The sequence below is a fragment of the Thermothelomyces heterothallicus genome (genome assembly GCF_042370625.1).
Source record: "Thermothelomyces heterothallicus CBS 202.75 unplaced genomic scaffold P884_scaffold_9, whole genome shotgun sequence".
In the NCBI taxonomy this organism is placed as follows: Eukaryota; Fungi; Ascomycota; class Sordariomycetes; order Sordariales; family Chaetomiaceae; genus Thermothelomyces; species Thermothelomyces heterothallicus.
Window position 1 is genome coordinate 1,048,279 of NW_027192570.1, and position 24,053 is coordinate 1,072,331.

Below are 24,053 nucleotides of genomic sequence, written 5' to 3' on the forward strand. Positions count from 1 at the left end.
TGCATGCGAGCCAAGGTTCGTCAGCACCAAGCTGCCCTTGCGCCCAAGGCAGGCGCATCTCACCCTCCCACCCCAGCCATCCCATGCCCCCTCCTTCATCTCGGTCCACAAGGCCCCCTCATATACCACCGTGACACTTTCTCACAGGTGTTCCCCTCCCCCCTCCCGCCTTTCTTGGAAATTCTGCAACTCCATCGCTTTATGTTTTCAAAAGCCGTTTTGCGATTTTCCGTTTGCTTTTGATATTCCGAAGTCAGCCCTACTCATTGCTTTTCCCGGGCTTAATCTAATTCTCGCAAACGACATTAAACTGAACTCTGAGAGACCTCTCACTGCACTACAGCGCGTGTGACGGCATTCTCACTTCGCTATGCCTGAGGTGTACCGCGAGTCCCGCTACATGCGGGAGCGGGACACGTCTCCCTCAGACGATGAGGGGTACAGGAGAACGACTGTGCGCCGTTACAAGGTAACGCCTGACCGCGTCGAGCGGATCGAGCGCGAGGTGGACGTCGTCGAGGAGGAGCGCCGTAGCCGTTATGCTCCCGTTCGCCGCTCCAGCCGGGACGAGATTGTCGAGGTGGACCGCCGCCTCGAGCGCATGTACATCCCCGAGCGGCCTCGGTCAGCGTACGATCCTTCTCCACACAGCGCAACCTACGTCGAGCGTCAGGTCATTGAACGAGAGCGGGAGCGAGACGCCCGGGATGACCACTACACCCGAGTTGACCGGGTAGAGTATCGTGGAGATGGGCCCCGCGGTGCGGTAGTGGAGCGCGAGAGGGTCGTTGAGCGTGATGAGCGGGTCCGCGAGGACGACTACCACCGCGGCATCGATAGAGATCACGGGAGGGTCGTGTACGAGTCAACAAAGGAGGTTGAACGGGTCGATCGCGATGACGTACGCTCGCCCCGGGATTGGGACCGACGCTCGTATTGGGACGACGAGAGGGAAACGGACGTACGTGTCGAGAAGAGGGTCGAGCTCCGGGATTCCCATGGCGGCGAGGTCCGTCTCGAGCGCCGGGTCGAGGAACGCCGTGACGAGGGTTTTTCCAGCGGAGGTGCCGATGTCGAACGCTGGCGCAAGGAAACCGAGTACTACGAGCCCGCACCGCCAGCTCCTGCTCCCATCGTTATCCGGCAACGCGCCCCGGAACAGAAAATCATCCTGCAAGAGGCCCCTCCGGCCACTGTAGTCATCCGGGAGCAGAGCGCAGACAACCGGGAGCTTGCCCTTGCCCGCCAGGGCTCGCGCGACGGCGAGTACTACTATCACCGTGAGTCTCGTGAAGTCGGCCCTTACCGGGGAGAGCGCCGTGAGGAGGAGTACGCGATGGCGCGTTATGACGACGACCACCGGCACCGGCACCACCACCACCATCGCCACCATCGCCACCATCATCGTGAAAGCTACAGCGATGGTGGCGACACTGACGACGAATACTACGTAAGGCGCAGCGGTTCTCGGCGGGAACGTAGCTCATCGAGCAGCCCGCACCGGAAGCGTCATATCGCGGAAGGAGCTCTCGCCGGAGCCGGCATCTCTGCGATTCTTGCGTCGAGGCGTGACTCCCACGGTGAGTATAAGCAACATCGCGGCCGCAAGGTTCTTGCTGGTGCTGCCCTTGGCGCACTTGGCACCGAGGTTGCGAGGCGCGCACACAGCGCTTACCAGGAGCGGTACGGCGACGATGAGAGAGAACGCTCCCGATCTCGCTCTCGCTCTCGGCCCCCTCATTCTAGGCTGAAGACCGGCCTCGGCATCGCTGCTGTTGCCCTCGCGGCTGCTGGCGCAGCCAAGTATTACCAGAGCAGCAAGATTGAAAAGGAGGAGATGAACCGGGGCAGAACCCTCCATCGCGATAGTGACAGCGACAGGTCTCCCAGCCGAAAGCGGTCGAAGAGCCGTGCCTCGTCAGTTGCCAAGGCTGGCTTGGGCACGGCAGCCGTTGCCGGTTTGGTCCAGCACTACCGCCACAAGAGCAAGTCGAGAGACGGGAAGAGCCGCTCCCGCTCGCGCCTCCGTACCGGTGCCGAGATACTGGCCGCTGGCCTCGCTGGCGCCGGCGCTAAGAAGCTTTATGATAAACACAAGGAGAAGAAAGAAGAGGAAAAGCATGACCGCGAGCGGGAGCGCGAGTTCAGTGATGACGAGTATTACGACCGCGATGCGCGCGACTATCATCGCCGGAGCAGGAGCAGAAGCCTGAGTCGGTCCGGACCCACGTACCCCGACAATGACTCTTCCGTTGCTGATCCTGAGCTAGGCATGGTTGAGTACGGGGCCCAACCCCTGTACGCGGACCCCTCATACCAGGACGATAGAGGGGCCGCTTCAGAGGGGTACGAGTCTGCGGCAGAGGAAAGGACTCGCAGGCGGAGGAGGAGGCACAGCGGGAGGCGGAGGAGTGACGACGACTACTCTGCGGACAGCGAGTCGGAGACGGATCGTGACAAAAAGGCAGAGAAGAAGCGGAGTGGAAGTAGGCTGCGGGACCTCGCAGCTGGTGCTGCGGCAGCCGGCGCAGCCGCCATTGGCCTGAAAAAACTCAATGACAGAAAAGAGAAAGGGAAGGAGAAGGAGAAAGACGACAAGGACCGCGAGAGAGATAGGGAGAGAAATAGAGAGAAGGAACGGGAGAGGGGCAGGGAGAGGGACCGGCGTCGTAAGTCATTCCTGTAAGAACTCGCTGGAACAGCAGGCTGACAACGATAGGCTACGTGGAGGAAGACCCGGCGGACGAAAATGAGACCTATGGCCGCCGAGCCCCTTCACCTCCGCATGCGTCTGGCGGGTACTACAACCCTCCGCCAGCGGCAACCCAAGGAGCTCCGGCTCCTACCAACGGCTTCACACAGCATCCCAACATCGCCACCACGAATCTAAACCAACAGTACGCACCCTATCCTCCAGACTCGGCGTACACACCGTATGCTCCGCCAGTGCCGGGCCCGCCTCCCAACTCGGCTGTAGGCACCGGTGCCGTACCTCCGCCCATGGCTCCACCGCCAAACCCCACGGGTCCTGAACATGTGAGTGAAGCTTCCCGTGTTGGTCGTTCCACTCCAGAGGCAGAAGCTGCCGTTCGCTCCGATTCTGGTGAAAAGAAGGGTGCGTCGTCTCGCGGGGCCTCTTGAAAGACTGGAAACCGCTGTTGCGCTGAATCCGGGAGTTCTGAACTGACGTAACGTGCTTGTAGATCGTGTAAAGCCAGCGAATCTCTTCACCCCGCCAGCCAATACAACATCGGAGACGGATGCACCTGACACTCCTCGGACCTCCAAGTCTGTCATCTTCGTCCCGCTTTCCCCCAAATCATCCGCCACACTTCGTCGCCATCATGAGGAGCAAGGAGCCAAGTCGGACGCGGTAGACATATCCAGTGAAAGCGATGACAACAGAATCTCCTCGCGCCGGGGTCGTAACTCTGATCCGTCCTCGGGCCGGCCGTTAACTCCCGGTCGCCGGGTGTATGGCAAGGGTGCAAGCTCCGAACCCGAAACCGACGACGAAGAAGCGATAGAGATGCTACCGGACCGCTTCGATGCTGAAGGTCGGCCCCTTGACGGATCTAGTCCTATACGTGGACGCGGCTCGGCGTGGCATAGCCGGCGTGGGGACTTTGAGTACCGGAGTCCGCGCGGCGCCAACGGGATGAGTATGCGAGGGGAATGGGGAGTTGCCGGGACGGACGCGGAGGCGGTAGAACGTATCGTACGCAACGTCACTGGAGTACTAGAGGGAAGGGGCAGCTGGCTGGGGTTGATTAGTGGAATCCTAAGTGGGAGTCTGTTGAGCGGAGGCGATGGAACGGGAGAAGAGCGGCGGAGGTTATCGCATCGGGAGAGAGAAAGGAGTCGCGATCGTGATCGTGACCGTGACAGAAGCCGGGATGACAGGGACGAGAGCAGGCGGAGACGAAGGAGGGATGATGACGGGGGTAGTCGTAGGCGTTTGCGGAGAAGGGAGGAGGAGGAGGATGAGAGAGATGAGAGAGATGAAAGGAGTCGTGGGAGGTGGAAGGCGGATGAGCGAGGAGAGAGCAGCAGGCATGCGGAGGACAGGCGAGCTCGTGGGAGGGAGAGGGAGGTTTCTGACGACGACGACAACGACGACTACTATGATGATTATCACGAGGAACGGAAGCGGCGAAGGCGGAGAAGGGAAGACGAGCTTTACGAGAGGGGCGTGGGGCGGTCGCAGACTTGGGCATGATGATGATCATGACTGATGACTTTATGAATGTTCTGATGTTTTTTGCTTTTTTGCGTTTGTCTGTTCATTTCCTTTTTCTTTCCATGTGTACTTTTTTGTTTACTTTGTTTTGTTTCCTTTTGTTTTCCTTGGTTGTTTCTGATTGCTACTTACACTAGACGTGATGCTTGCGTGTCCTTCTCTGACTCTATATCGGCTACGCTGATCGATGATACCTCGTTACGAACTACACAAAGAGGGTGATGATGCACGAATGCCTAGCGGATATCTCGATGCTTAGTACTCGTAAGGTAATCAGCATCATTCTAGCGGGAATACCATTACCTTACGGTGGTTGCCCAAACAAGGTTGTAGTGCGCAGCTACAAGTGGGTATGTATACATATATATATATATATACAGTCATAGGATACGTGACACACAACGCGCCGGTCTATTTGTCTCTCTATAACTCCTCATGTTCATGCGCCTCATCATGCATAATAGGGTTGTCGGGCCGCCCGCTGTCCTTGTGCAGGTCGACGCCCTTCTTGGCCCGCCACTTCTCGAAGAGGGCCCACAGCTCCTTCTCCATGGCGCTCTCCATCTGGTCCGGCAGCACGACGGTGTACTCGACGTAGAGGTTTCCGAACTCGGTCTTGTGGTAGACGCTGTCGCCGTCCTCGTGCCACTTGGGCATTCCCTCGCCCACGATGGTGTCGACGTGGTTCGGCTGGACGACCTGGCCGCGCTTGCGCCCGAGCCTGACGATGTGGCCGTCGAGGTGGGTGATGTTGCGGGTCCAGTCGCCCATGAGGGCCTCGCGCAGGGAGAGGACCTCGCGCCAGAAGAGGTCGTCGCCGCGGCGGCGGAAGAAGACGCCGTCGACGCGGTCCGGGTTGCCCTCGCCCTCGAGCTCGGGCTCCTTCTCGTACAGGGTGACGATCAGGTCGCCGGCGACGTAGTCCGGGTGGGCGTCGGCCTCGTTCTCGTAGGCGATGCGGACGCCGTCGGCCATGCCGCGCTGGACCGTCACCGAGACGGTGGTCGGGCGGCGGACGACGCGCTCGCCGCCGCAGACCTTGCAGCGGTGGCGGATGCTCTTGCCGCGGCCGCCGCACGCGTCGCACTGCATCTGCACCTGCGTCACCATGCCGGGGGCCAGCTGCTGCCGCACGGTGCGGACGCCGCGGCCGCCGCAGGCCTGGCAGGTGTGGACGACGCGGTCGGCGGCGCCGGTGCCCTCGCAGGCGTCGCAGATCTCCTGCTTGTTCCACTGGAACTCGGTCGTGCGGCCGTTGTAGAAGTCGCGCAGCGAGATGCCGACCTTGACCTCGACGTCGTGGCCGCGGCGCTGGCCCGGCTGGTTGCCAAAGTGGCCGCCGCCGCCGAAGAAGCGGCTGAAGAGGTCGAAGGGGTCGTGCGCGTGCCCGCCGCCGCCCTGCTGCTGCTTGCGCTGCTGGTAGCCCTCGTAGCCGTACTGGTCGTAGATCCGGCGCGACTCGGGGTCCGACAGCGCCTCGTAGGCTTCCGACACGAGCACGAACTTTTCATGGGCTGTCGGGTCGTTTCTGTGTGGAGAGTCATGTCAGCCTGGAAGGGAAAAAAAGAAAAAAAAAAAAGAAGGTCCGGGAGGGAAGAGAGCTTACGGGTTCTTGTCGGGGTGGTATTTCTTGCTTAGTTGCCTGTAGGCGGACTTGATCTGCCTCTCGGTGGCATGCTTGTCGAGACCCAGGACCTGGAAGCTTTTTGTTAGGCGGCAGGGGCCAGGAGAAGGGAGGAGAGAGAAGGAAGGTGGAGCGCAGAGCGGGATCGCACCTTGTAGTAGTCCTCGGCACAGAGCGCAACCTGCGCCAGCGTCAAGAGCGACAGCAGGATCGTCTTGAGTAACCTCATGGCAAGTGCGCCGCGGCCGCTCTGGCCAGGCTGTCCACTTTTTGGTTCCCGAAAAGTCAATTGACGGCGATGCAGAGCGCGGGCGCCGCGGTATCCTCGATGCCAGATGGGATACAAGCACGTCTATACCTAATGAGCGACGAGAAGTGGAAGGTGGGCTAAGGTGGGCGGCCGAGTGGTCGAGGTTTCCGGGCGAGAACACTTACACGCAATAATAAAGAGGCGAAGGCCTGCGCCCGAGACAAATGCAGCCAGCGTGGTCATAGTTGGTGGCCCGCTGCCACTTGACGTAAGTACAGTACATAGGTACCTGGGCTACCCGGTAACATCAGTTATCGGGAGCTTGTGGTTGGCTAGAAGCCAGGCGCGAGCGCCAAGCTTTCTTATCTCACACTACCCTAGTTAACTAGTTATTCTTCAACGAGCTGCGGACTACGGACCTCCGCACCTCGCACATGCCGATGTTACGGAGTAATTAGTTGCAGCCATATCTAGCCCTAACCCTGCCCGGCATCAACCTATGTAGTACTGACTTCGGCCCCTGTTCCGCTCGCTGCCCCGACGAATCCACATTCCCGCTGAGTAAGAAGTTTCCGGTGGAAGCATGGCCATAACGTTGCTGCAGTAAATTGTCTCCGAGAATAGCAGCTTTTTAGTCACTCCTCACCGTTGCTCCCCTCCCCTTAAACCGGGCTCTTCTCGCTGGCTAGCTTCCCTTGCCTCGCGAAGTTGTTTTGCTCCTTAGCTGACCATTTGGTTATTTACCTCTCATCTGCCTTGGTCACTCATCACTCACTCTACTCACTCACTCGAGTACTCACTCACCCCATCGAACGGGACTCACTCTCTCACTCAACTCATTCACCCAATCCCTCCGCCATACACAGCGAAAAAAATCAAGATGCTGCCCCCGGCCCTCGCCTCCCTGGTCGACCCGTTCCTCTTCATGGGGCTGGCCCTCTCCTTCCTGCCGTCCACCGTCCTCTCGGCCCTGCTCGCCCGCGACTTCGCCACCCTCTTGTCCCCCTCCCGTCTGCGGTCCGCCTGGTTCGGCCGCTTCTGGGCCCACGTCGGCCCCACGGTGCGCCAGAACGCCGAAAAGAACGTGGTGCCCCTCCTCCAGGGCCGCGTCGCCGGCGGCGCCATCGTTCCCGGCCCGCCGACCACTCCAGCACCCTCCTCCGACAGCGATGCCGCCGCCGGCGCCCGACCGCACCCCGCCGTGTCGGGCACCGTCCTCGAGGTCGGTCCCGGATCCGGGATGTGGGTGTCGCTCTACTCGCCGCAGAACCTGCCGGCGTCCACCGGCGGCGGCGGCGGCGACGGCGGCGGCATCCGCAAGATCTACGGCGTCGAGCCCAACCCGACGGTGCACTCGCTCTTGCGGCGGCAGGTGGCGGCCGCGGGGCTGGACGACGGGACCTACGAGATCGTGCCGCTGGGGATCGAGGACCTGGCCGCGTCCGGGCGGGTGCCCCTCGGGAGCGTCGACTGCATCGTGACCGTCATGTGCCTGTGCAGCATCCCCGACCCGCGCCGCAACATGGCCCAGCTCTACCGCTTCCTCAAGCCCGGCGGGCGCTGGTACGTCTACGAGCACGTCAGGTGCTTCCACTGGCAGGGCTGGGGCATGCGGCTGTACCAGGGTGAGTTGGTCGTCTTTCCCCCCCGCTCGTCTCTTTCTCCTTCTCTTTTACCCTTCCCCCCCCCCTTTCCCTCCTCTCTCTGCCTGTGCCATTGTTCTGCCGTGATCGCGTTTCTGACCTGCTCCCCCCCCCCTCCAGCCTTCCTTGGCATATTCTGGCCGCACCTCATCGGCGGCTGCGAAATGTGTCGCGACACGGGCAAGTGGCTCACCGAGGTCGCCCCCTGGAGCCAGGTTGACTTGTGCCAGCTACAAGACGAGCCGTGGTACTTTACCATGCCGCACGTCATCGGGGTTCTGACAAAATAGAGCCACCGAGCAAGCCAACCGTACGCACGAGTTCGGTATGGAATCCGGCGCTGTCACAGTCGATAACCACCTCTCTCATTCACAAGTCAATTCTCAGATCATCGAGTGATTTCCCTGGCCGAATCAGCTACCAACTGCCTGGCTATCTCGGGCGCTATACCTGTCCATCCATCATCTTCCCGTCATGAAACAAGGCTCGTAGAAAATGGCCACAGATCAGCCAAAGTATGCGATCGTTGTCTCTCCCGGGACCGAAAGATTGAACTCCCACCCTGAACAGGATAGCCAGCTTCATAACCCTCCTCACCAATCGTCAGCGGCATACCCGCCATTGCTAGCGCTAGCGTCGGCATTGTCGAAAGTGTCGTTCTCGGCAACGCCAGCATCATTGCCATTGCCCGCCTCGTCGGGGACAGAGGGATTCGTGCATCGAGACTTGTAGTGACCCATCTGCTGACAGTTGTTGCACTTGACACGCGACACTGCAGCAACGTCAGCAATCGCTCACGCGAGAGACGGGTGAGGGAAAACTCACTGTCGCGCGGCTTCGGGCAATCTTTGCTCATATGTCCGAACTCATCGCAGTTCCGGCACTGAACTAGAGCGAGGTTGCGCTCCTCGGTGCAGTCCCGAGCCATGTGGCCCTCTTTGCCGCAATTGCGGCAAGCATGGCTATCACCGCCCTGGGGGCAGTCGCGAGAGAAGTGGCCCACTGATGACAGTCAGCGACTACTAGGTTACCTGGCCGTTTGATAGGAATAAGATACTTACTCTCGCCGCACTTGCGGCACTCGACATTTTCGGCGGAGCGAGGTTCGGTACACTCAGCGGCCTTATGGCCCGATTGACTTTTGAAAATTGTCAGCATGCCACACCCAAGCTTCTCAAAGGGCGAGGTGTCTCGAACCCGCAGTTCTTGCAAGCAAACTTGTCAACACGAGGAACGGGGCCTTTTGATCTCGTCAGCTGGCATCCCACACGGTCTTCTGCGGTACCCTGAGTCACTTACAGTCGCGAAGGCGATGGCCCGACTCGCCACAGTTGAAGCAAGTAATCTCGAAGCGATTGGGCTGCTCGACCTTGTCCTGGGGGCAGCGCTTGGCGATGTGGCCAACCTCACCGCAGTTGGTGCACTTGGGCAGACCACCATAGACAACTTCACCGGCATCAGCGAGGCGCTCCAAGTTCTCGTCGACATCCTTGGGCCAGAGCTCGCGGTCGCGCGGGCGAGGGGGATTCCACTGGAAGCGGTATGTGACCGTGTATTTCTTGCCGAGATTGCCCTGCAAGTCCATGTTGACAAAGGTGGACGCCAGGGTCTTTTCGATGGCGATCAGCCAGACCGGGACGTCCTGAGCGCGGAAAGCGCGCTCAAGCTCCGCGTACGTGGTGTCGGGAGAGGACTTGATATAGATCTGAATCGCCTTCTTGATGTCGTCGATATCACGCTCCTTCACAGCACGCTTGATCTCAGCCCAGACCTCCTCGGTAGTCATTTCCGGAAGATCGCTGCGGTCGATTTTGCGGGCGCCCTTGCACTGGCTGATGGTGTGACCTGGACATGGTGTCGACGAGTCAGTACCTCCTAGTCACCCTTGACATTTGACAATTGGGACCATACCAGTCTCGTTGCAGTTCTTGCAGATACGGTTCGGGCAGTCCTTGACGAGATGCTCAGTCGACTGGCATTCCTTGCACTGCATCGGCGGAGCGTTGGGGCACTCCCGGCTCCAGTGGCCTTCCTCACCGCAGCGACGGCACGGACCGTTCGGAACGCGAGGGTTAGGACAATCAGCCTTGTTGTGGCTAGAGCTCCCATGTCAGTCGGGGTGGTTGGAGGTGTCAAGAAGGCCCGATTGCTTACCCAGTCTCGCCGCAATTGAAACAGGCACGGTTGCCGCCGGCGTTGCCGTCATCATCACGATGGGTGTCACCAGAACCATCGCCGTTGGCGTCGCCCGAATTGTCGCCATCTTGGTTTCCGTTGCCCCAACCCGAATCGGCGGCGGCGGTATCACCGTTACCCCACATGGACTTGTCGTTGGCTGTGTCGCCAACACCCCAAGAGGAATCGTTGTCGGCAGTGCCGCCGCCACCCCAGACTGAGACGTTGTTGTTCCAAGACATGGTTCCTTCTTTGGGTTTTTCAGATGACTAGCAGATCGCTTGTCAGAGAACTTCCTTGAATCTCATGTATGAATTGATATATGAACTCAAACACTTTGATGGCATGTGTATCGGGGGAGGAAGTTGCGAGGAAAGGGCTGCGGAAAGAATCAAGGGGAGAAGGAATTATACTGGAGGAAGGGAGAACTCGCGACGGAGAAAATGGCCGAGCCATCGTGTGCGCGCTGGAAGAGCTCGGCAACCAGCTCAAGCGTTTTTCACACGGAAATAGGGCTTGGGAAGAGGGATTAACGATGGCTTACCTGGGTAGGCTAAATTCCAAGAGAATTGGTCAATGCCTGAGACGGGATGGCGTTGGCCGCGTTAGCTCTTGCAGGCACGATACACCACGTCGAGTCGTGACAGCGACGGGACATTTAGTAGTGGAGGATGGGAAACCAAATGGAGTGGAGGCAAGCGCTTTAAGGGACGACGAGGCAGGGTAAGCGTTAGAAAGACTGAAGGGCGTACCTGACTGACGCTGCCTCAACCTCAATGCAGTCAATCAACAACCGAAGTCGATTGAGCGACTGAATTGTAGAAGCCGAGGTCTTGTTTGCAGTTGGGGAGAAGAACCGCAGGTGTAACGTTAGGAGATGGGGGAACAAATTCGCAGAAGAAGGCGATAATTTTCGACTTGTGCTCTCGCAGCCCTCCGAGAACCCAAGCTTCTGCGGACCCTTCTCAGGCAGCACTTGGGCAATTCCACCGTGGTTTCTCGTTTCCGAGAGTGGTCGATGGATGATTAAGAATAGGGCGCGGGTCATGTCTGCCTGAGGTGGCCGGGTTGCGATCAGTGCTAGCTGAGCAAGGCGGGAACGACATAGGGAAGGAGCAAGGCAGTCCAGTATGGCGCCAATATGAACGGCCGCATGACATGATGTACCAAATCTTCAAAGGAAGAAGCAGCCCTCGCAACACATTGCAGGTTAAGCTGAGCAGAGTACCAGGGCAATACTGATCTCGTGACGGCGTTGTGGTGTTCAACATTGCGAAGTGAAAAAGGGGCAACGTAAACAATCATTCAGGGGTGCGCCGTGCAACCAGGGCATTGCACGGACCAAACTCTGTTTGGTAGCAGAGGAACACTTCACAAGGTCGGACATGTGGCTTTGTTATATGATTTGTATCGCAAAGATCAGTTAGCAACCAGAAGAGAGGAAGATAATAACGGCTATGGCTAAGGGCAAAAGAGTATCTGGTACGGCGTGGTCGGTTCGACGGAGTGAGTGTGCGAAGTTCACAACCAATTGGTGCCGACGGGGCTGATGTGAAAAGCAGTGACGATGAAATCAACCAGACAAGCCTTGCCTGAACTATCCTCAAAAGTCTTATTGTTCAATTTCAACTTAAATGATAAGTTTCAAGTAATAAAAATGACACACAAGTTGAAAGACGAAAATATTTGTGTTTAGGTAAGGGGACGTATGTGGTTTGTACTCGTACGTACAGTACATACATGTGATTTCTTGACACCCGGCCCCTAGTCCTCCCAGAGGTCCATTACACACTGTTTGTCCGGTTCCGCTGTTTAGCCCCCGACTAGTTATTCATTTCCCTTACTTGACTCACGCCGGCGAGCACGAAAGAGTCCATGATGACCAGGAGTAGGGCTTGGCGGCTAAATGGAAAAATCCTCAACTGCTAGCTCCAATATGAAGTACGACTGTATCCACACGGCCCTTTTTCACCGGACTAGAAGCTCAAGGAAGTGAGTTTGTAATCAGATCACCGAGACTTCTTTGGATCACCGGCTCCCATTGGGATGTTCTTGGTAAGCGTGATGCTTGCTGGCAAAACCCGGGCTCCGGAGGAGGGGTAAACGGCGGGGCTTCCGACTGAATATCCCCGCAACTACTCCGTACAACGTCAAGTGCGTGCGGGACCGGCGCCATTGGCCCCGCGACACCATTTGGGTTGTTCCAAAGGGAAAGTGGACCAGATGCTCTGACGGCTTTAAAGAACTACCAGGCTTCGTCTCGGACCCGAAGTTTGGGGTTTACTTCAGAGGCAAGGGAAAACCAGAAAAATTAGTAAGGAGAAAGAGAGGGAAGAAAGAGAGAAGAAAAAGAAGAAAACAAAGCTTTTCACAAAAACATCATGTCGAAACCGGACAACGTCCCCGAGATGGAATACCGGTTCCTGGGGCGGTCGGGACTTCAGGTCTCGGCCATCTCACTCGGCGGTTGGCTTACCTACGGCGGGCACGTCGACCGCGAGGGGACATTTGCCTGCATGAAGGCCGCATATGACTGTGGCATCAATTTCTTCGACTGCGCCGAGACGTATGCCGACGGCGAGTCTGAAAAAGTCATGGGCGAGGCCATCAAGAAGTTTGGCTGGAAGAGGAACGACATTGTCATCTCTACCAAGGTACGCCACGCCCGCCAACCCTTCCCTCCCATCCTCGACTTGACTCTGCTAACATCGCGTTCTCGGCAGCTCTACTGGGGCGACGCTTTCAGCGACCGGAAAGTCAACAACCGTGGGTTGTCACGAAAGCACATCATCGAGGGCATGAACCAGTCTCTCGAGAGACTCCAGCTGGAGTATGTCGACCTGATTTACGCTCACCGCCCGGACAGGCACACGCCCATGGAGGAGACGGTGCGCGCCTTCAACCACCTGATCAACACGGGTAAGGCGCTGTACTGGGGGACCTCGGAGTGGAACGCGGATGAGATTGCTCAGGCGTGGCGGTACGCCGACAAGCTGGGTCTGATTGGGCCCGTGATGGGTATGGTCCACCAATACCTGGGCTCGCACCCCGGGAGATAGCCAATCCGGTAGCTAACAGTTAACGTTAAACAGAACAACCACGGTACAACATGTTGGAGCGAGTCCAGGTTGAGAGGGAGTACGCGCACCTGTACCGCGAGGTCGGCCTGGGCTTGACCGTCTTCTCGCCCATGCGCCAAGGCATCTTGTCGGGCAAGTACAAAAACGGGATCCCGGACAACTCTCGCTTCGCGCAGACGCAGGTCGAGTTCATCTCCGGGTTCTGGAAGCAAACGGGCAAGGCAGAGTTCCAGGCCATGGCCGACACCGTCAGCAAGCTGGAGCCGATCGCCGAGAGGCTGGGCATCAAGCAGAGCGTGCTGGCCCTGGCGTGGGTGTTGGCCAACCCCAACGTCAGCTCGGCCATCACCGGCGCCAGCAGCCCGGAGCAGGTCTACGAGAACGTCGAGGCGGTGCGGGCGTATAAGAAGCTGACGCCCGAGATCATGAAGGAAATTGATGACATCCTCAACAACAAGCCGCCGTCGGTGACGATGAGGTACTAAGGGAGGAGGAGAAATGGGCTAGGAAAACCCGGATGGACGGTTATGTAACAGACTTTAGTGTGCGTGCAACCACGCCACCATTAGCATCTATGGTGGTGGTACCAGAACTTTTTGATAACCGATTCGTACCACATCAGGCGATTTCGCGCATGCGCTTGTTGCAGTCCACCAACACAGGAAGGGTCCATTGCCGATCTGGTGGAACGACTTGCCCTGGCCCTGCTGTGCACGGGTAGTCCCTGGGCACGTCTGATTGGCCCCAATTTAGTGATCCCCCCCTGCTAACTGCCACGGATGGCCCCGCCCTCCTGCTGCAACCGCCTCGCGTTAGTTAAGTGCGGTAGTTCCAGGGCGGTGAATTATTTCGACCGGGAAGCTTGCTTGGGGGTCGTAACTCTACCTACCTTAATTCATACGGCGCTGTTGCTTGTTTTCGACTTTCCCCAAGTCAGCTGCCCGTCGAAACTCGGAAGCTATCGATCACCATGGCCCGCCCGGCGACAGAACCGACTAACGGCGTCTCCAAGCGGAAGGGGGGCGCTAATGGCAACGCCGCCTCGAACGGTGCAGCGGCTGCAGAGGCGCAGGTCGACGATGCAACTTACAAGGACTTCTTCTGGACCTACACCGAGGAGCCACATCGGACGAGGCGACTGGCCATCATCAAGGCCCATCCGGAGGTGAGTGCGTCTAAAGCATGGGATTCCGCGACATACCATGCGAGGAGAGAGAGAGAGAGAGAGAGAGAGAGAGAGAGAGAGAGAGAGAGAGAAGAAAAAGAAAACAAAACCCAAAACTGATCAGCAACCTTTGCCTACCAAGGTTACCAAACTATGCGGCCCCGAACCATTGACCAAATACGTCGTTGCCGGCGTCGTCGGTCTCCAGCTGCTGCTCGCCCACCTCTTGCGCGACACCCCTTTCTGGTCATGGAAGTTCTGGGCGGTGGCCTATGTCTTCGGCGCCACCTCGAACCAAAACCTGTTCTTGGCCATCCACGAGATCTCCCACAACCTCGCCTTCCGGTCGCCCTTAGCCAACCGGCTGCTCGCCATCTTTGCCAACCTTCCCATCGGGGTTCCCTACAGCGCTTCCTTCCGGGTAACACCTCAGCCCCATTCATCATCCGACTGTTCTTCGAAGAAGTCAGAACACTAACCTTAGCATGCCTCTCCTCCGTTCAGCCGTACCACCTCACGCACCACAAGTCCCTCGGCGTCGACGGCCTCGACACGGACCTGCCGACCGCCCTTGAGGCCGTCTTGCTCGACTCCATCCTCGGCAAGGCCTTCTTCTGTACCTTCCAAATCTTCTTCTACGCCATCCGCCCAATGACGGTTTACCGCGTGCCCTTCACCTGGGTGCACTGGGTCAACCTGGCCGTGCAGCTGGCTTTCGACTACGCGCTGGTCCGCCTCGCGCCGGGCATCTTCTCCGCCCAGTCGCTTCTCTACCTGCTCCTCTCCTCCTTCCTGGCCGGGTCCCTGCACCCGACGGCCGGCCACTTCATTGCCGAGCACTACGTCTACGAGAAGGTCACGCCCGAGGCCCGCCAGCCGGCCAACCGCATCCCCATCCCGGAGACCTTCAGCTACTACGGCCCGCTCAACCTGGTGACGTACAACGTCGGCCTGCACAACGAGCACCACGACTTCCCCGCCATCCCCTGGACCCGCCTGCCCAAGCTGCGCGAGATAGCCGACGAGTTCTACGCCGACCTGCCCTACCACCGCAGCTGGTCCTACGTCATCTGGCGCTTCATCTTTGACGACCAGGTCGGCCTGCGCTGCCGCGTCAAGAGGAAGCAGGGAGGCAGGGTCGTGGGCGGCGGCACGGCCGTGGCCAAGGTGGCGGACTGGAAGGAGGATGAAGTCGAGGCCTGAGAGGTGACGACGGGTAGGCGTCGGAAGATAAAAAGAAAAAAAAATTGTTTAGAGGGTTTAGTTACAGCGCCCTCCTTGTAGAATAAATAATAACGTTTGGGTATCCGAGTGGGATTACTATACCGCGCGGGGTTTGCCGCGGATAGACTTTGGTAATGAGATAAGCACAATCTACGATGCTTTGAGGGCGAGAACCTCGGCCCGTGTATCTATAGCGAATCACCTTATACGAGCAAACCATAACAGGGCTGCATACCTCTATGTATAAGCTAAAGCGTACAAATGAAGATGGACAGCGACAGGACAACTCAAGCTCTTCGTTTGCCATGTTAAGCTCTATATCGTTAAACACCCGTGGGCGTCTTAAGGCTCTGTGTCCGAGACGTAAGAAAACCAACGTGACTAAAAGGGCGATAAACAAGGTAAAGAACAAGATACAAGGACAAACGATCGAGTCATGAGGTCAATGTGTCCACAGGCTTTAAGATGTTGAGTCTCGGATGGACTGACCTGACTATCTATTGTTAGTATGCCGGGGAGAAAAAAAAGCAGAACAAATGAAGCGCAGCGTTACAGACCAAAAGACAGGAGAGGGAACATGAGAAAAGGCATGCTTCGAGAAGCGAGCGAGGAGAAGAGAGGTCCGCACAATCCATTTCACTTCCCTTTGAATGCACCCCAATCACATCACCACCCCGACGCGCGATAACCCCTTTCAGGCAAGGGAGGCCGAGAGACACGGGCTACTTCGAATAGTTATTTGAAATACGAGTAAATAATCCATTAATAAATAAAGAGGGAAAATAAGTGGGAATCAAGTCCTAAACCCAAGCGTCATCATCGTGACTGGGCCCCGAGGCAGTTGTATACATTAAGAAGAAGAGAGAAAGCCGCCATGTACAAATTCGCCGTTTGGCTCCGGCACTCTGAAACCCGCCCCTCATGCCTGTATCGCAACCAAGTATGGAAGGGAAAGAAGGGGTAAAAAAAGGGGCATCGTCATGAGGGAATCGCTTCTTTCTCTGGAACGGGGTCTCGCAGTATGTAAGTCTCTTTCGTGCCTGAGCCTATCCGTATATCGACCACCCATCGAACCCGGGAAACGCCCAATAGAACAGAGAAACAGCAGAAAGTCAGCCTCCCAGGGTGTCCTTTCTTTTTTTTTTCTTTCCACGGAAACGAAAATGGGAAAGACAAGAACCAAAAAAAAAAAAAAAAAGGGAGGATCTTGGTCCGTAAAATCATGCCACGCCATGCACGCTTCTTCAATCAATTCATCCAGGGTGCAGAACACGCTCCGAATCAATACACCTCCAACCCCCCAAAACCACATTCCAAAAAAAATGCGAAACCGACTCGGTAAACGTCTCGACAAAAGGAAATGGGTATGCGTCGCTGGAACGCAGGGGTACAGAAGAGAGTATGACCCCGCTATTTTTGAAAACACAGAAAAAAAAAAATTAAAAGGGGATAAGATAAGCGGAAGAAGAGAGAATGGTGCCTCGATCTACGGCTTAGCAGCAGAGATGGTCACTTCGCTCCCTCCCTTGTCCGATGGGAGAGGAGCAGGAGTTCCCTCGGTCCCGTTGGGTCTCAGACCCGGCGGATCGTTCGCGGCGTTCGGTTTGACCGTCGTCTTGCCCGATATGGTCGCGGTCCGCACCCGTTGGCTCAGCGGCAGCGTGTACTTGAGCACGCCCTTGAGGATGAGCTGGAACTCGTCTTCCATGATGCGCTCCCAGCGCTCCTGGCCGCCGTATGTGCCGTTGCCCGGGCTCTTGAGGCGCACCTCACCGGTCGAGTACGAGATGCCCTTGTGGAAGAAGGAGCCCTCGAACGAGAGGGCGCTGTCGAAGCCCGTGATGGTGCCGAGGCGCATGTTGGGCGCCGAATCGTCGGGCGGTGACTGGTCAGGCTCAACCGCCAACGCTTGCGTTGCCGTGTCCCACTCGTCGCCGTCTGGTGTACGCGGAGGTGGTGGCCCGATCTCGCCCGGGTGGGTGTGGCGCCACCATTCCGAGTCGGTCATGGCGTGCGGCGACTTTGCAAAGACTTCGATGTCGGCAGAGTCGACGACCACGACGACGACGTTGGGATTGTGCGCCTTGATGGTGAGGTCGAGCATCAGCTCCTGCTGGCTGGCTACGACGTGGTCCATGGAGACGAGCTGGATGTCGGTCAGAGGTTGGGACGTGGCGAACATGAACCCGATGACGCCGGATACGACGAGCAAGAGCATGACGGTCAGGACGAGGCAGCTAGCGAACCGGTTGAGCACCGAGGGCGCAGAGCGGTGGTACGTCTGCGCTTCGATGGACCGTAACGAATGTCCTCCTCTCCGCCCCCTGCCCGAGCGTAATGATCGTACCGTTCCAGAACCAATGAGCGGTGTCGTCTCGTCGTCGGCGCCGGTCGTGGTGTCGTCGAAATCGTACCCAGGCGACAGGTGCGTCCCTCGCTTGCCATTTGCCCCATATGCGCCGCGGTTGCCGAAGCGAGGGCTTGGAGGCGTCGACGACTGACGCGAGTTCGGGTTCCCTGCGGCAAGGGAGGAGCCGAACGGGCCGTGCTCGGCAAACAGAGACGGGTGGCCGTTGCCGCCCCCGTTGCGACCCCAGCGACCAAAGTGGTGGTGATGACGGGCCGTTCCGCGGGCAGACCCGGTGTTGCTCCGACCGGTGCCCCTGCCATCGTCGTCGGCATAGCCGCTATCGCTGTGGCCGTTTGTGGCAGATGAGTTTACAAACTTCATACTCTTCTTGACCGTGACCGCGGGACCGGAGCTCTCCATGACGGCGTGAATTGAGCGCATGCCTGGGCGGTCGATTTGGCTCGCCATCGAGGTGGCGCTGGGCGTCCGCGAGTGAAACCGCATGGGTCGGTCGCGGCCATCTGGGGGGTTAGAGTCGTAGACAAACGTCTCGTCCGAGTCGGACGAGTTCGCTTCCTCGACGGCGCTCGCCACCTTGGCTTCGAAGATATCCGCCTTGGACGACGCTAAGCGATGCCTTGTTAGTAAGCTGCTCATCTGGTGCATGACCATGCTCTGCCTGCGGGGGTGAGTTTGACGAGAGTGACTTTCTCCTTCGTCGTGGTGGCATGTTGTGGCGGGCGAAACCCACTGCTCAGTCCATGAGAAGACTGATCCCATTGACTGGTAGTGGCGCAACCGGGGCAGTAGTGGAACAGCTGGACTCGGTGGCTCACCATTGCCGGCCGCTACGGTGGGTTGCTTCCGCGTCGGCCTCTTCTTTTCCTTCTTTGGTCGTATCGTTTCCGTACTCCCCTTTGTGCGCAGGCTCACGCTTGAACCTTGAGCTCCGGAGCTCGGGACGAGCGGGGCTTGCGGAATCGATGTCACCGTCTCCGTCTCGACCGTCATGCTCTGCAACGACGCCTCGCCCGTCTTGGTTTTGGTGACACCCTGCTTGATACATGTGCTCGATTGCCTGGTCGTCAGCGGCGGCGCGCTGGCCGCTCCGCTCCGACGCGAAGCCTTCATGTTGTCCGTCTCACTCCCGCTATCGCCAGCGCCTGTTCTGCCCTCCGCGTTCGGAGCGAGCCCAATACCTACCGAGTCTGCCTGCGGTGTTTCCGAAACCATGCTGTCGTCAAGCTTCTCCTGTATCGACTCGCCGCCCGGCCCCCGCGGCGATCCTATCGGGCTGACTTCCTGGACAGTCTCGAGGGTCGACGAGCTTCCCCCTCCACCCCGCGCCGGTGTCCTCGTGCCTATGACGATGTGAAGATCTTCGGCATCAGTGTCGGATGGGAGGTCCGCAGGAGGCTGCTGCTGCTGCTGCTGCTGCTGCTGCTGCTGAGGCGTCGGCGGAGTGGCGCGCTGAACATTAATCAGAGGCGTTTCCGGTTCTGGCCTTCTCGGTAATCCCGTGTTCGGCTTGTGGAGGATGGGCGGTGGAGATCGTAACCTCGGAGACACGGGCCATCTGGGCGACTCTCGCAGGTGTTCCATCGTCGTGGGCGACTTGACGGGCGCGCCCGCGTTCGAGCTCAGGTCTGACGCGGACGGGAGGAGCGTAGGGGTGTTGGCGGAAGACAGAGTCTTGGCTCCGGGTGCGGGCGCAGGATTGGGTTGTTGTTTGGCAGATCGTGTGGGACTGAGATCCTGCTGACTGTTCTTCCTTGACCGGATTCCCGAGTGTGCCGACGAAGTGCGCGAGGTCGCCGTCCGTGACAGCGGTCTGGTCGGCGAGGGCTCGCGTGATGCGAGAGGCGATGGCGCGGCAGACGACGAGGTGGACGTGGCGGACGCGTGGGATGTGAACTTGGGAGGGCCCGACTCGGTCATTGGGGTTATTGTTGCCGTGCTTGCAGACGATTCGCGGGAGTACGTGGAGTTCGTACTCTGACTGCCACTAGGGGCTACCGACGACCTGGCCGGTACGTTTGGTGACTTGTCCATGTCTGCATGCGAGCGATGGTGCTGGCTGGGCCGGATGATGAGAGGGAAGAAATGGGGGCTCGATCCGGGCCACACATTCCACGCCTAGCCGTCGCGGGTTGAATCCGGGCCAACTCCGCCGGGCCAGCGAATCATCACAGCCCCGCCCAACCTGCAACGGGAGCTGTTGTGGGCGCGGGAGAGGGCGATGGCGATCAGTAATTTGGGGCTGGCGTGTGCGTATACTATATCGTGTGTTGTGCGACACCGTCTCGACGTGGGCGGTGCTAGTGCAAGCCCTTTGCTCTGGGCTTCTCGCACTCGCACTGCGGGATTGACAGAGGACCGGCGGGATCAGGAGACGCTCATTTGTTGACAAGATCAGGCAGCTGTTTTGTTGAATGGACAGGGTCGGGCGACGCGGGATTCGATGTGAGGAGGGCGACGGAGCACGGGAAATGGGTTGGATGATGTCGTTCGTTCGTTGGCCCCGGTTCAAGAGCGCCCACACAAGCTTTGGCACAATTGTCTTGCACGGCACGGCTAGCAGTGGGGAAATTGTACTGGGTCTGCCCACACCGTTTTGGATCTGGACTGAGCCGCTTCCAAGGCCTTTGCACTACGGAGTACCTGAAACCGGCCAAAACGGCACTCAACACGCCAAAACCGAGAACCGTTCGATGCTTATGCACCACTGTGCACGTCCGCTACGGCGTACTTGCTTGCCACCCGGAAAGCCGTTCCGAACCCTGGCACCTCTTCAATCTCCCCTCTCGTTTTCTTGTACGTCCGTACTATTACACGTATCATTGGGCGCTCTGGGGCTAGAGTTCGTTCTCCTCAGCGACCGTGATGGTACTGCCTTGAAACACCTCGAGGCAATGCCTAACGGAGGACTTGCTGCACCTACCGGACCGCTGGATCTCCCTGGTACCTGACGGTGACACAGTATGAACGTTACAGTGAGGATAACTACCCGATGCCCAGAGGCGCAGAGGTGGTAACTTAGTGGTTATCCGAAGTGGTGGCCAACAAATTGCTCTTGTGATGTGGCCCAATGCCTGATTGATGACGTGTGGTACGAAGACGGACTGACTTAGCTAGCTTCGCTGAGCATCATCCGTCTAACTACACGTTGTTGCAGTGTACTTAGACGGGACGCTCGTGGTATATCCGCATTGTAATCCGTACAGGTGATCGAGTTAAGTACCCACGATGAAGCGCCGTCTCACCGCAAGTCCTGGTTCCCTTGTGAACGAGCCCATGGCTCCACTTTCTTCGCTTCCAGAAATTCCTTCCCGCTGATTCCGAACAGCTGGTGACGCACGGAGTTGATGAAATCTGCTTCATCGTGACGGCGTCAGGACCGGTTCTTCTCCTGGATTCTTGTCGGCCGGTACGGATACACCACACCGCGTGGCATCCACGAAGAGTGATTAGGTGCAATGCAGCAGGTTCTGAACAGCAGTAATGACAACATTTCGGTTTATCAATTTGAAAGAGCGTGGGATGAATGTGGACGACGACCAAGTGTGCCATCCGCGAGACTTTTTTTCAGCCTCTCACAAGTGGCCAAGTGGACGGGTGGCTTAGCGAAGCGGGTGTAACAACGTGCCACAGACCGGCAGTTTTGCGTGTCATCCACCACCGCTGTAGTTTCGCTGGCAGGACGGTGAAGGCCGCCGGGGACGGGAAAAAGGGTCGAGAGGTATCAAGTCAACAGTGCTGCCTGATGTCTGGCTTAGTGTAGTTGTGTCTCTCATTCCGGTAAATGTTGGTAATCATGATAACTTAATGTGAATTCATGATGGGATCCGCCCCTCCGTCGTTCCGCCTCCGTCTGGAAAATCGGGAGGACAAGAACGGTCCCGGCAGGGGCCGAAGCGACCCCGCTGCCGCTGCCGCCCTTGACCCAATGCAAGGGACAAGTCATCATCTCACAGGGGCAACACACTGCCATGATCGATCCCAAAAACGAACTCGTCCGTTCTTGGCCCTTGCGTTCTCCAAGTACTGTACAGCACACTACGCAGGTACAAACAACAACAAAAAAAAGAAAAAGAAAAAAAAAAGGCCGTACGCTATTCTACCTAGTGTAGCTACCTTGCTTCGTACTGTGTTTATCCTACGGCACCGTCAGTTTCATGTGGCTCTACTCACCGTAGGCAGGCAGAGAGATGGTGAGAGCGTTTGTGCGGGTTCCGCAAACCGCGCGACTCGGTTCGAGCCCTACCATGCATGGTACCAACGGCTGTGTGACACGTGGTGCGGGTGGGAATCGAGAATTCTTTCCCTCCTGCGCTGGGGCCGCAATGGCACTGCATTGGTTGAAACACTCACATTCTACCCAATTGGATGGGAAAGCGAGCTTGGCTATTCCAAGAAGGTTTCATGAAGTGCTACACAATCAACGAAAAGACGCTGGGATTGTAGCCCGTACTTGGAACATGATACCTCGCGAATGCATGTAAGGTCGTTACGTATACGGATCCGTATACTTTAGTTAATGTATGTAGGTACAGTCCATACATCGGTAGTAGGACTGGGTTGGGATGTCTCGGGGCGCTCCTGCCCGCTCTCACTTTGGGATGAGCAGCCGCCAGGCGGCACTGCTGCTTTCCTAGCGGCACCCATTAACTATTACTACAGTAGGCACTGCTCCTCAAATCGTCGCCCATTTGATCGCCGCTCATCCCGACCAGCTTTGGCCCTGCGCAGGAACCCGCGCGTTTCACTCGCTCGGCGCCGCTAAGATGCAGCATCAGGTCACCTGGGCTGAGCCCGTGCCGTTCCTTCAGCCCCAACTGAAAAAGCCGAAGATGATGCTGCCTCGATCGCCTCCCCCCCGCCTCCCCGCCCCCAACCCCCGCTGCAGTGCGATCGATGAACGTGGGCTTGTTATCGCTGCTGACGGGCCGATGAGCGTTTTCAACCCCAGGACGCCGCTGACAAAAGGATATTGCATCCTAAAAGCCCTGGGAATCCGCGCCCCCCCAAGGCCGATTTTGTCTCGTTGACTCAAGAAGACCTCCCTCTCGAACTTTGCGCTGATGGTGTGCCCTGCTCGGAGCTTGGAGAAGATGAAAATCGACGCAGCTGAGTGTGTCACACACCCTTTGCTAAATTTAGGTTAGGAAGAGTGTTGCGGCGAAAGGCTGCTTTGTGCGGTCTTCCTGCGGTCTTGGGAAGACGAGCTCCCTCTTCCGTCACCGAGCGCCGCTGTTTTCGTGTATCCTAAGTCACGCCGCAGGCAAGGACTTGCCGAGAAAGGCTGCTTTCGGAATGGCAGCTTCCAAGACTACACTATAGACGTACACTGACTGCTACTTCGAGGGCCAAAAGCCTCGATCGCCGTATGGCAGAACACACCCTGGCATGGCGCCCGAGACCTAGCTCTTCGAGTTCCAAGTCGCTTAGACTCAGGTCGAGAATCTGCCAGTTCGGACCTCTCATTCTCAAGTAGCATATTGGCTGAATTTTTTATTACTGTCGAGCGTACAACGACGCCGTCCACCATCATACAGCTGGCTCGATGTCTCTTTGCGGTGGGGGCTTGAGATGTGGCGAGTCTCATTCAGGGGTCAGTTGTAAATGAGCGTCCCACCTCGCATGGCTGTAATGATCTCGACCTGAACTCCCTCCAGCGACTTCCTGGCAGCCGGCACCTCGGCAAGGATGACAAGGATGCGGACTCAGCATGCACGCTGGACAGAGCAGCCAGAGCTTTCCACGTACTCTCCGTTCTTGAATTAAACCTTACCTATCGACTCGGAGAGGAGTAACAGAGTGAGTTGCCAAAGATATCGATCTATCCTATCCATGACATCGTCGTATATATCCTATGTAATGGGTCGGTACACATCAATCATTCATGCCTCGGAGAAGCATACATCAGCGCATTACCGGACAAGACCGCTCCAACAAGAGACAACAAGAGGAAAGAAAGTAAGACAGGCTCATGGAGGAAGAACATGAAAAGGCCAGGAAAAAGGAGAGAAGTGGAGCACGGGACGTGCCGTGAGAGAGACCATGCCCGGATGGAGTGAGTTAAGGAGCTCGCGAGAGGTAGCTTGGCTAGGCGATCGACCATGCGTGCCTCCCAACATTCCATTTTATCTCTTCCTCCACCCAGCTGTGCTCAACTCAACCAGCCACCCTCGGGAGCGAGCCCGCTCCGTTCCCGAAACCACCAGGAGGACATCAATCGTCACACACGTATCTATCGATATCTACCTGACCAGCCAAACATATCAGTCGTAGGGCGTCAAGTA

The 24,053-nt window shown here is 57.7% G+C and overlaps 11 protein-coding genes across 11 annotated transcripts in view; 5 read left to right on the plus strand and 6 right to left on the minus strand.

The window, feature by feature from the left end:
* Positions 1-370: 370 nt before the first annotated feature.
* Positions 371-4,219, plus strand: P884DRAFT_198993 (uncharacterized protein; the record flags this gene model as incomplete). The annotated part of the gene is made up of 3 exons (XM_069438201.1): positions 371-2,669; positions 2,720-3,115; positions 3,204-4,219. 3 exons carry the CDS (start codon positions 371-373, stop codon positions 4,217-4,219), a joined length of 3,711 nt encoding a protein of 1,236 aa, XP_069298331.1.
* A 444-nt stretch (positions 4,220-4,663) lies between these two features.
* On the minus strand, positions 4,664-6,093 carry P884DRAFT_299398 (uncharacterized protein; the record flags this gene model as incomplete). The annotated part of the gene is made up of 3 exons (XM_069444687.1): positions 4,664-5,768; positions 5,847-5,935; positions 6,016-6,093. 3 exons carry the CDS (start codon positions 6,091-6,093, stop codon positions 4,664-4,666), a joined length of 1,272 nt encoding a protein of 423 aa, XP_069298332.1.
* Positions 6,094-6,994: 901 nt separating this feature from the next.
* P884DRAFT_198470 (S-adenosyl-L-methionine-dependent methyltransferase) lies at positions 6,995-8,047 on the plus strand (the record flags this gene model as incomplete). Its single annotated transcript, XM_069438141.1, has 2 exons — positions 6,995-7,739; positions 7,878-8,047. The coding sequence occupies 2 exons, from the start codon at positions 6,995-6,997 to the stop codon at positions 8,045-8,047; spliced, it is 915 nt and encodes a 304-aa protein (XP_069298333.1).
* Positions 8,048-8,138: 91 nt separating this feature from the next.
* On the minus strand, positions 8,139-8,799 carry P884DRAFT_133402 (uncharacterized protein). Its single transcript, XM_069437221.1, has one exon. The coding sequence runs from the start codon at positions 8,683-8,685 to the stop codon at positions 8,230-8,232; it is 456 nt and encodes a 151-aa protein (XP_069298334.1). The 5' UTR covers positions 8,686-8,799; the 3' UTR covers positions 8,139-8,229.
* P884DRAFT_133397 (uncharacterized protein) lies at positions 8,800-9,945 on the plus strand. The gene is made up of 2 exons (XM_069437220.1): positions 8,800-9,297; positions 9,364-9,945. Exons 1-2 carry the CDS (start codon positions 8,914-8,916, stop codon positions 9,634-9,636), a joined length of 657 nt encoding a protein of 218 aa, XP_069298335.1. The 5' UTR covers positions 8,800-8,913; the 3' UTR covers positions 9,637-9,945.
* A 2,368-nt stretch (positions 9,946-12,313) lies between these two features.
* P884DRAFT_199006 (NADP-dependent oxidoreductase domain-containing protein) lies at positions 12,314-13,497 on the plus strand (the record flags this gene model as incomplete). The annotated part of the gene is made up of 3 exons (XM_069438203.1): positions 12,314-12,586; positions 12,656-12,950; positions 13,025-13,497. The coding sequence occupies 3 exons, from the start codon at positions 12,314-12,316 to the stop codon at positions 13,495-13,497; spliced, it is 1,041 nt and encodes a 346-aa protein (XP_069298336.1).
* Positions 13,498-13,982: 485 nt separating this feature from the next.
* On the plus strand, positions 13,983-15,380 carry P884DRAFT_198593 (sphingolipid delta-4 desaturase like protein; the record flags this gene model as incomplete). The annotated part of the gene is made up of 3 exons (XM_069438158.1): positions 13,983-14,177; positions 14,320-14,598; positions 14,682-15,380. The coding sequence occupies 3 exons, from the start codon at positions 13,983-13,985 to the stop codon at positions 15,378-15,380; spliced, it is 1,173 nt and encodes a 390-aa protein (XP_069298337.1).
* Positions 15,381-16,204: 824 nt separating this feature from the next.
* P884DRAFT_133457 (uncharacterized protein) lies at positions 16,205-16,800 on the minus strand. The gene has a single exon (XM_069437222.1). It carries the CDS (start codon positions 16,711-16,713, stop codon positions 16,321-16,323), a length of 393 nt encoding a protein of 130 aa, XP_069298338.1. The 5' UTR covers positions 16,714-16,800; the 3' UTR covers positions 16,205-16,320.
* Positions 16,801-16,887: 87 nt separating this feature from the next.
* Positions 16,888-19,803, minus strand: P884DRAFT_269404 (vacuolar segregation subunit 7-domain-containing protein; the record flags this gene model as incomplete). The annotated part of the gene is made up of 2 exons (XM_069442267.1): positions 16,888-18,377; positions 18,588-19,803. 2 exons carry the CDS (start codon positions 19,801-19,803, stop codon positions 16,888-16,890), a joined length of 2,706 nt encoding a protein of 901 aa, XP_069298339.1.
* Positions 19,804-20,744: 941 nt separating this feature from the next.
* On the minus strand, positions 20,745-21,451 carry P884DRAFT_259094 (uncharacterized protein). The gene has a single exon (XM_069441312.1). It carries the CDS (start codon positions 21,319-21,321, stop codon positions 20,932-20,934), a length of 390 nt encoding a protein of 129 aa, XP_069298340.1. The 5' UTR covers positions 21,322-21,451; the 3' UTR covers positions 20,745-20,931.
* A 2,433-nt stretch (positions 21,452-23,884) lies between these two features.
* The window catches only part of P884DRAFT_133497 (uncharacterized protein), a 2,404-nt gene continuing 2,235 nt past the window's right edge, over positions 23,885-24,053 (minus strand). Inside the window, exon 3 of the mRNA XM_069437223.1 lies at positions 23,885-24,015. Within this exon, the coding sequence (XP_069298341.1) occupies positions 24,012-24,015 (4 nt within the window). The 3' untranslated portion in view covers positions 23,885-24,011. The remainder of the gene's footprint in view (positions 24,016-24,053) is intronic.

Coding starts and splice junctions, on each gene's coding strand:
- P884DRAFT_259094 (XM_069441312.1), bottom strand. CDS start 21,321: ATGGCACACTTGGTCGTCGTCCACATTCATCCCACGCTCTTTCAAATT.
- P884DRAFT_133457 (XM_069437222.1), bottom strand. CDS start 16,713: ATGTGGTTTTGGGGGGTTGGAGGTGTATTGATTCGGAGCGTGTTCTGC.
- P884DRAFT_133397 (XM_069437220.1), top strand. CDS start 8,914: ATGCCACACCCAAGCTTCTCAAAGGGCGAGGTGTCTCGAACCCGCAGT. Junction 9,298..9,363: donor GGGGGATTCCACTGGAAGCG/GTATGTGACCGT, acceptor GGTGGACGCCAG/GGTCTTTTCGATGGCGATCA.
- P884DRAFT_133402 (XM_069437221.1), bottom strand. CDS start 8,685: ATGGCTCGGGACTGCACCGAGGAGCGCAACCTCGCTCTAGTTCAGTGC.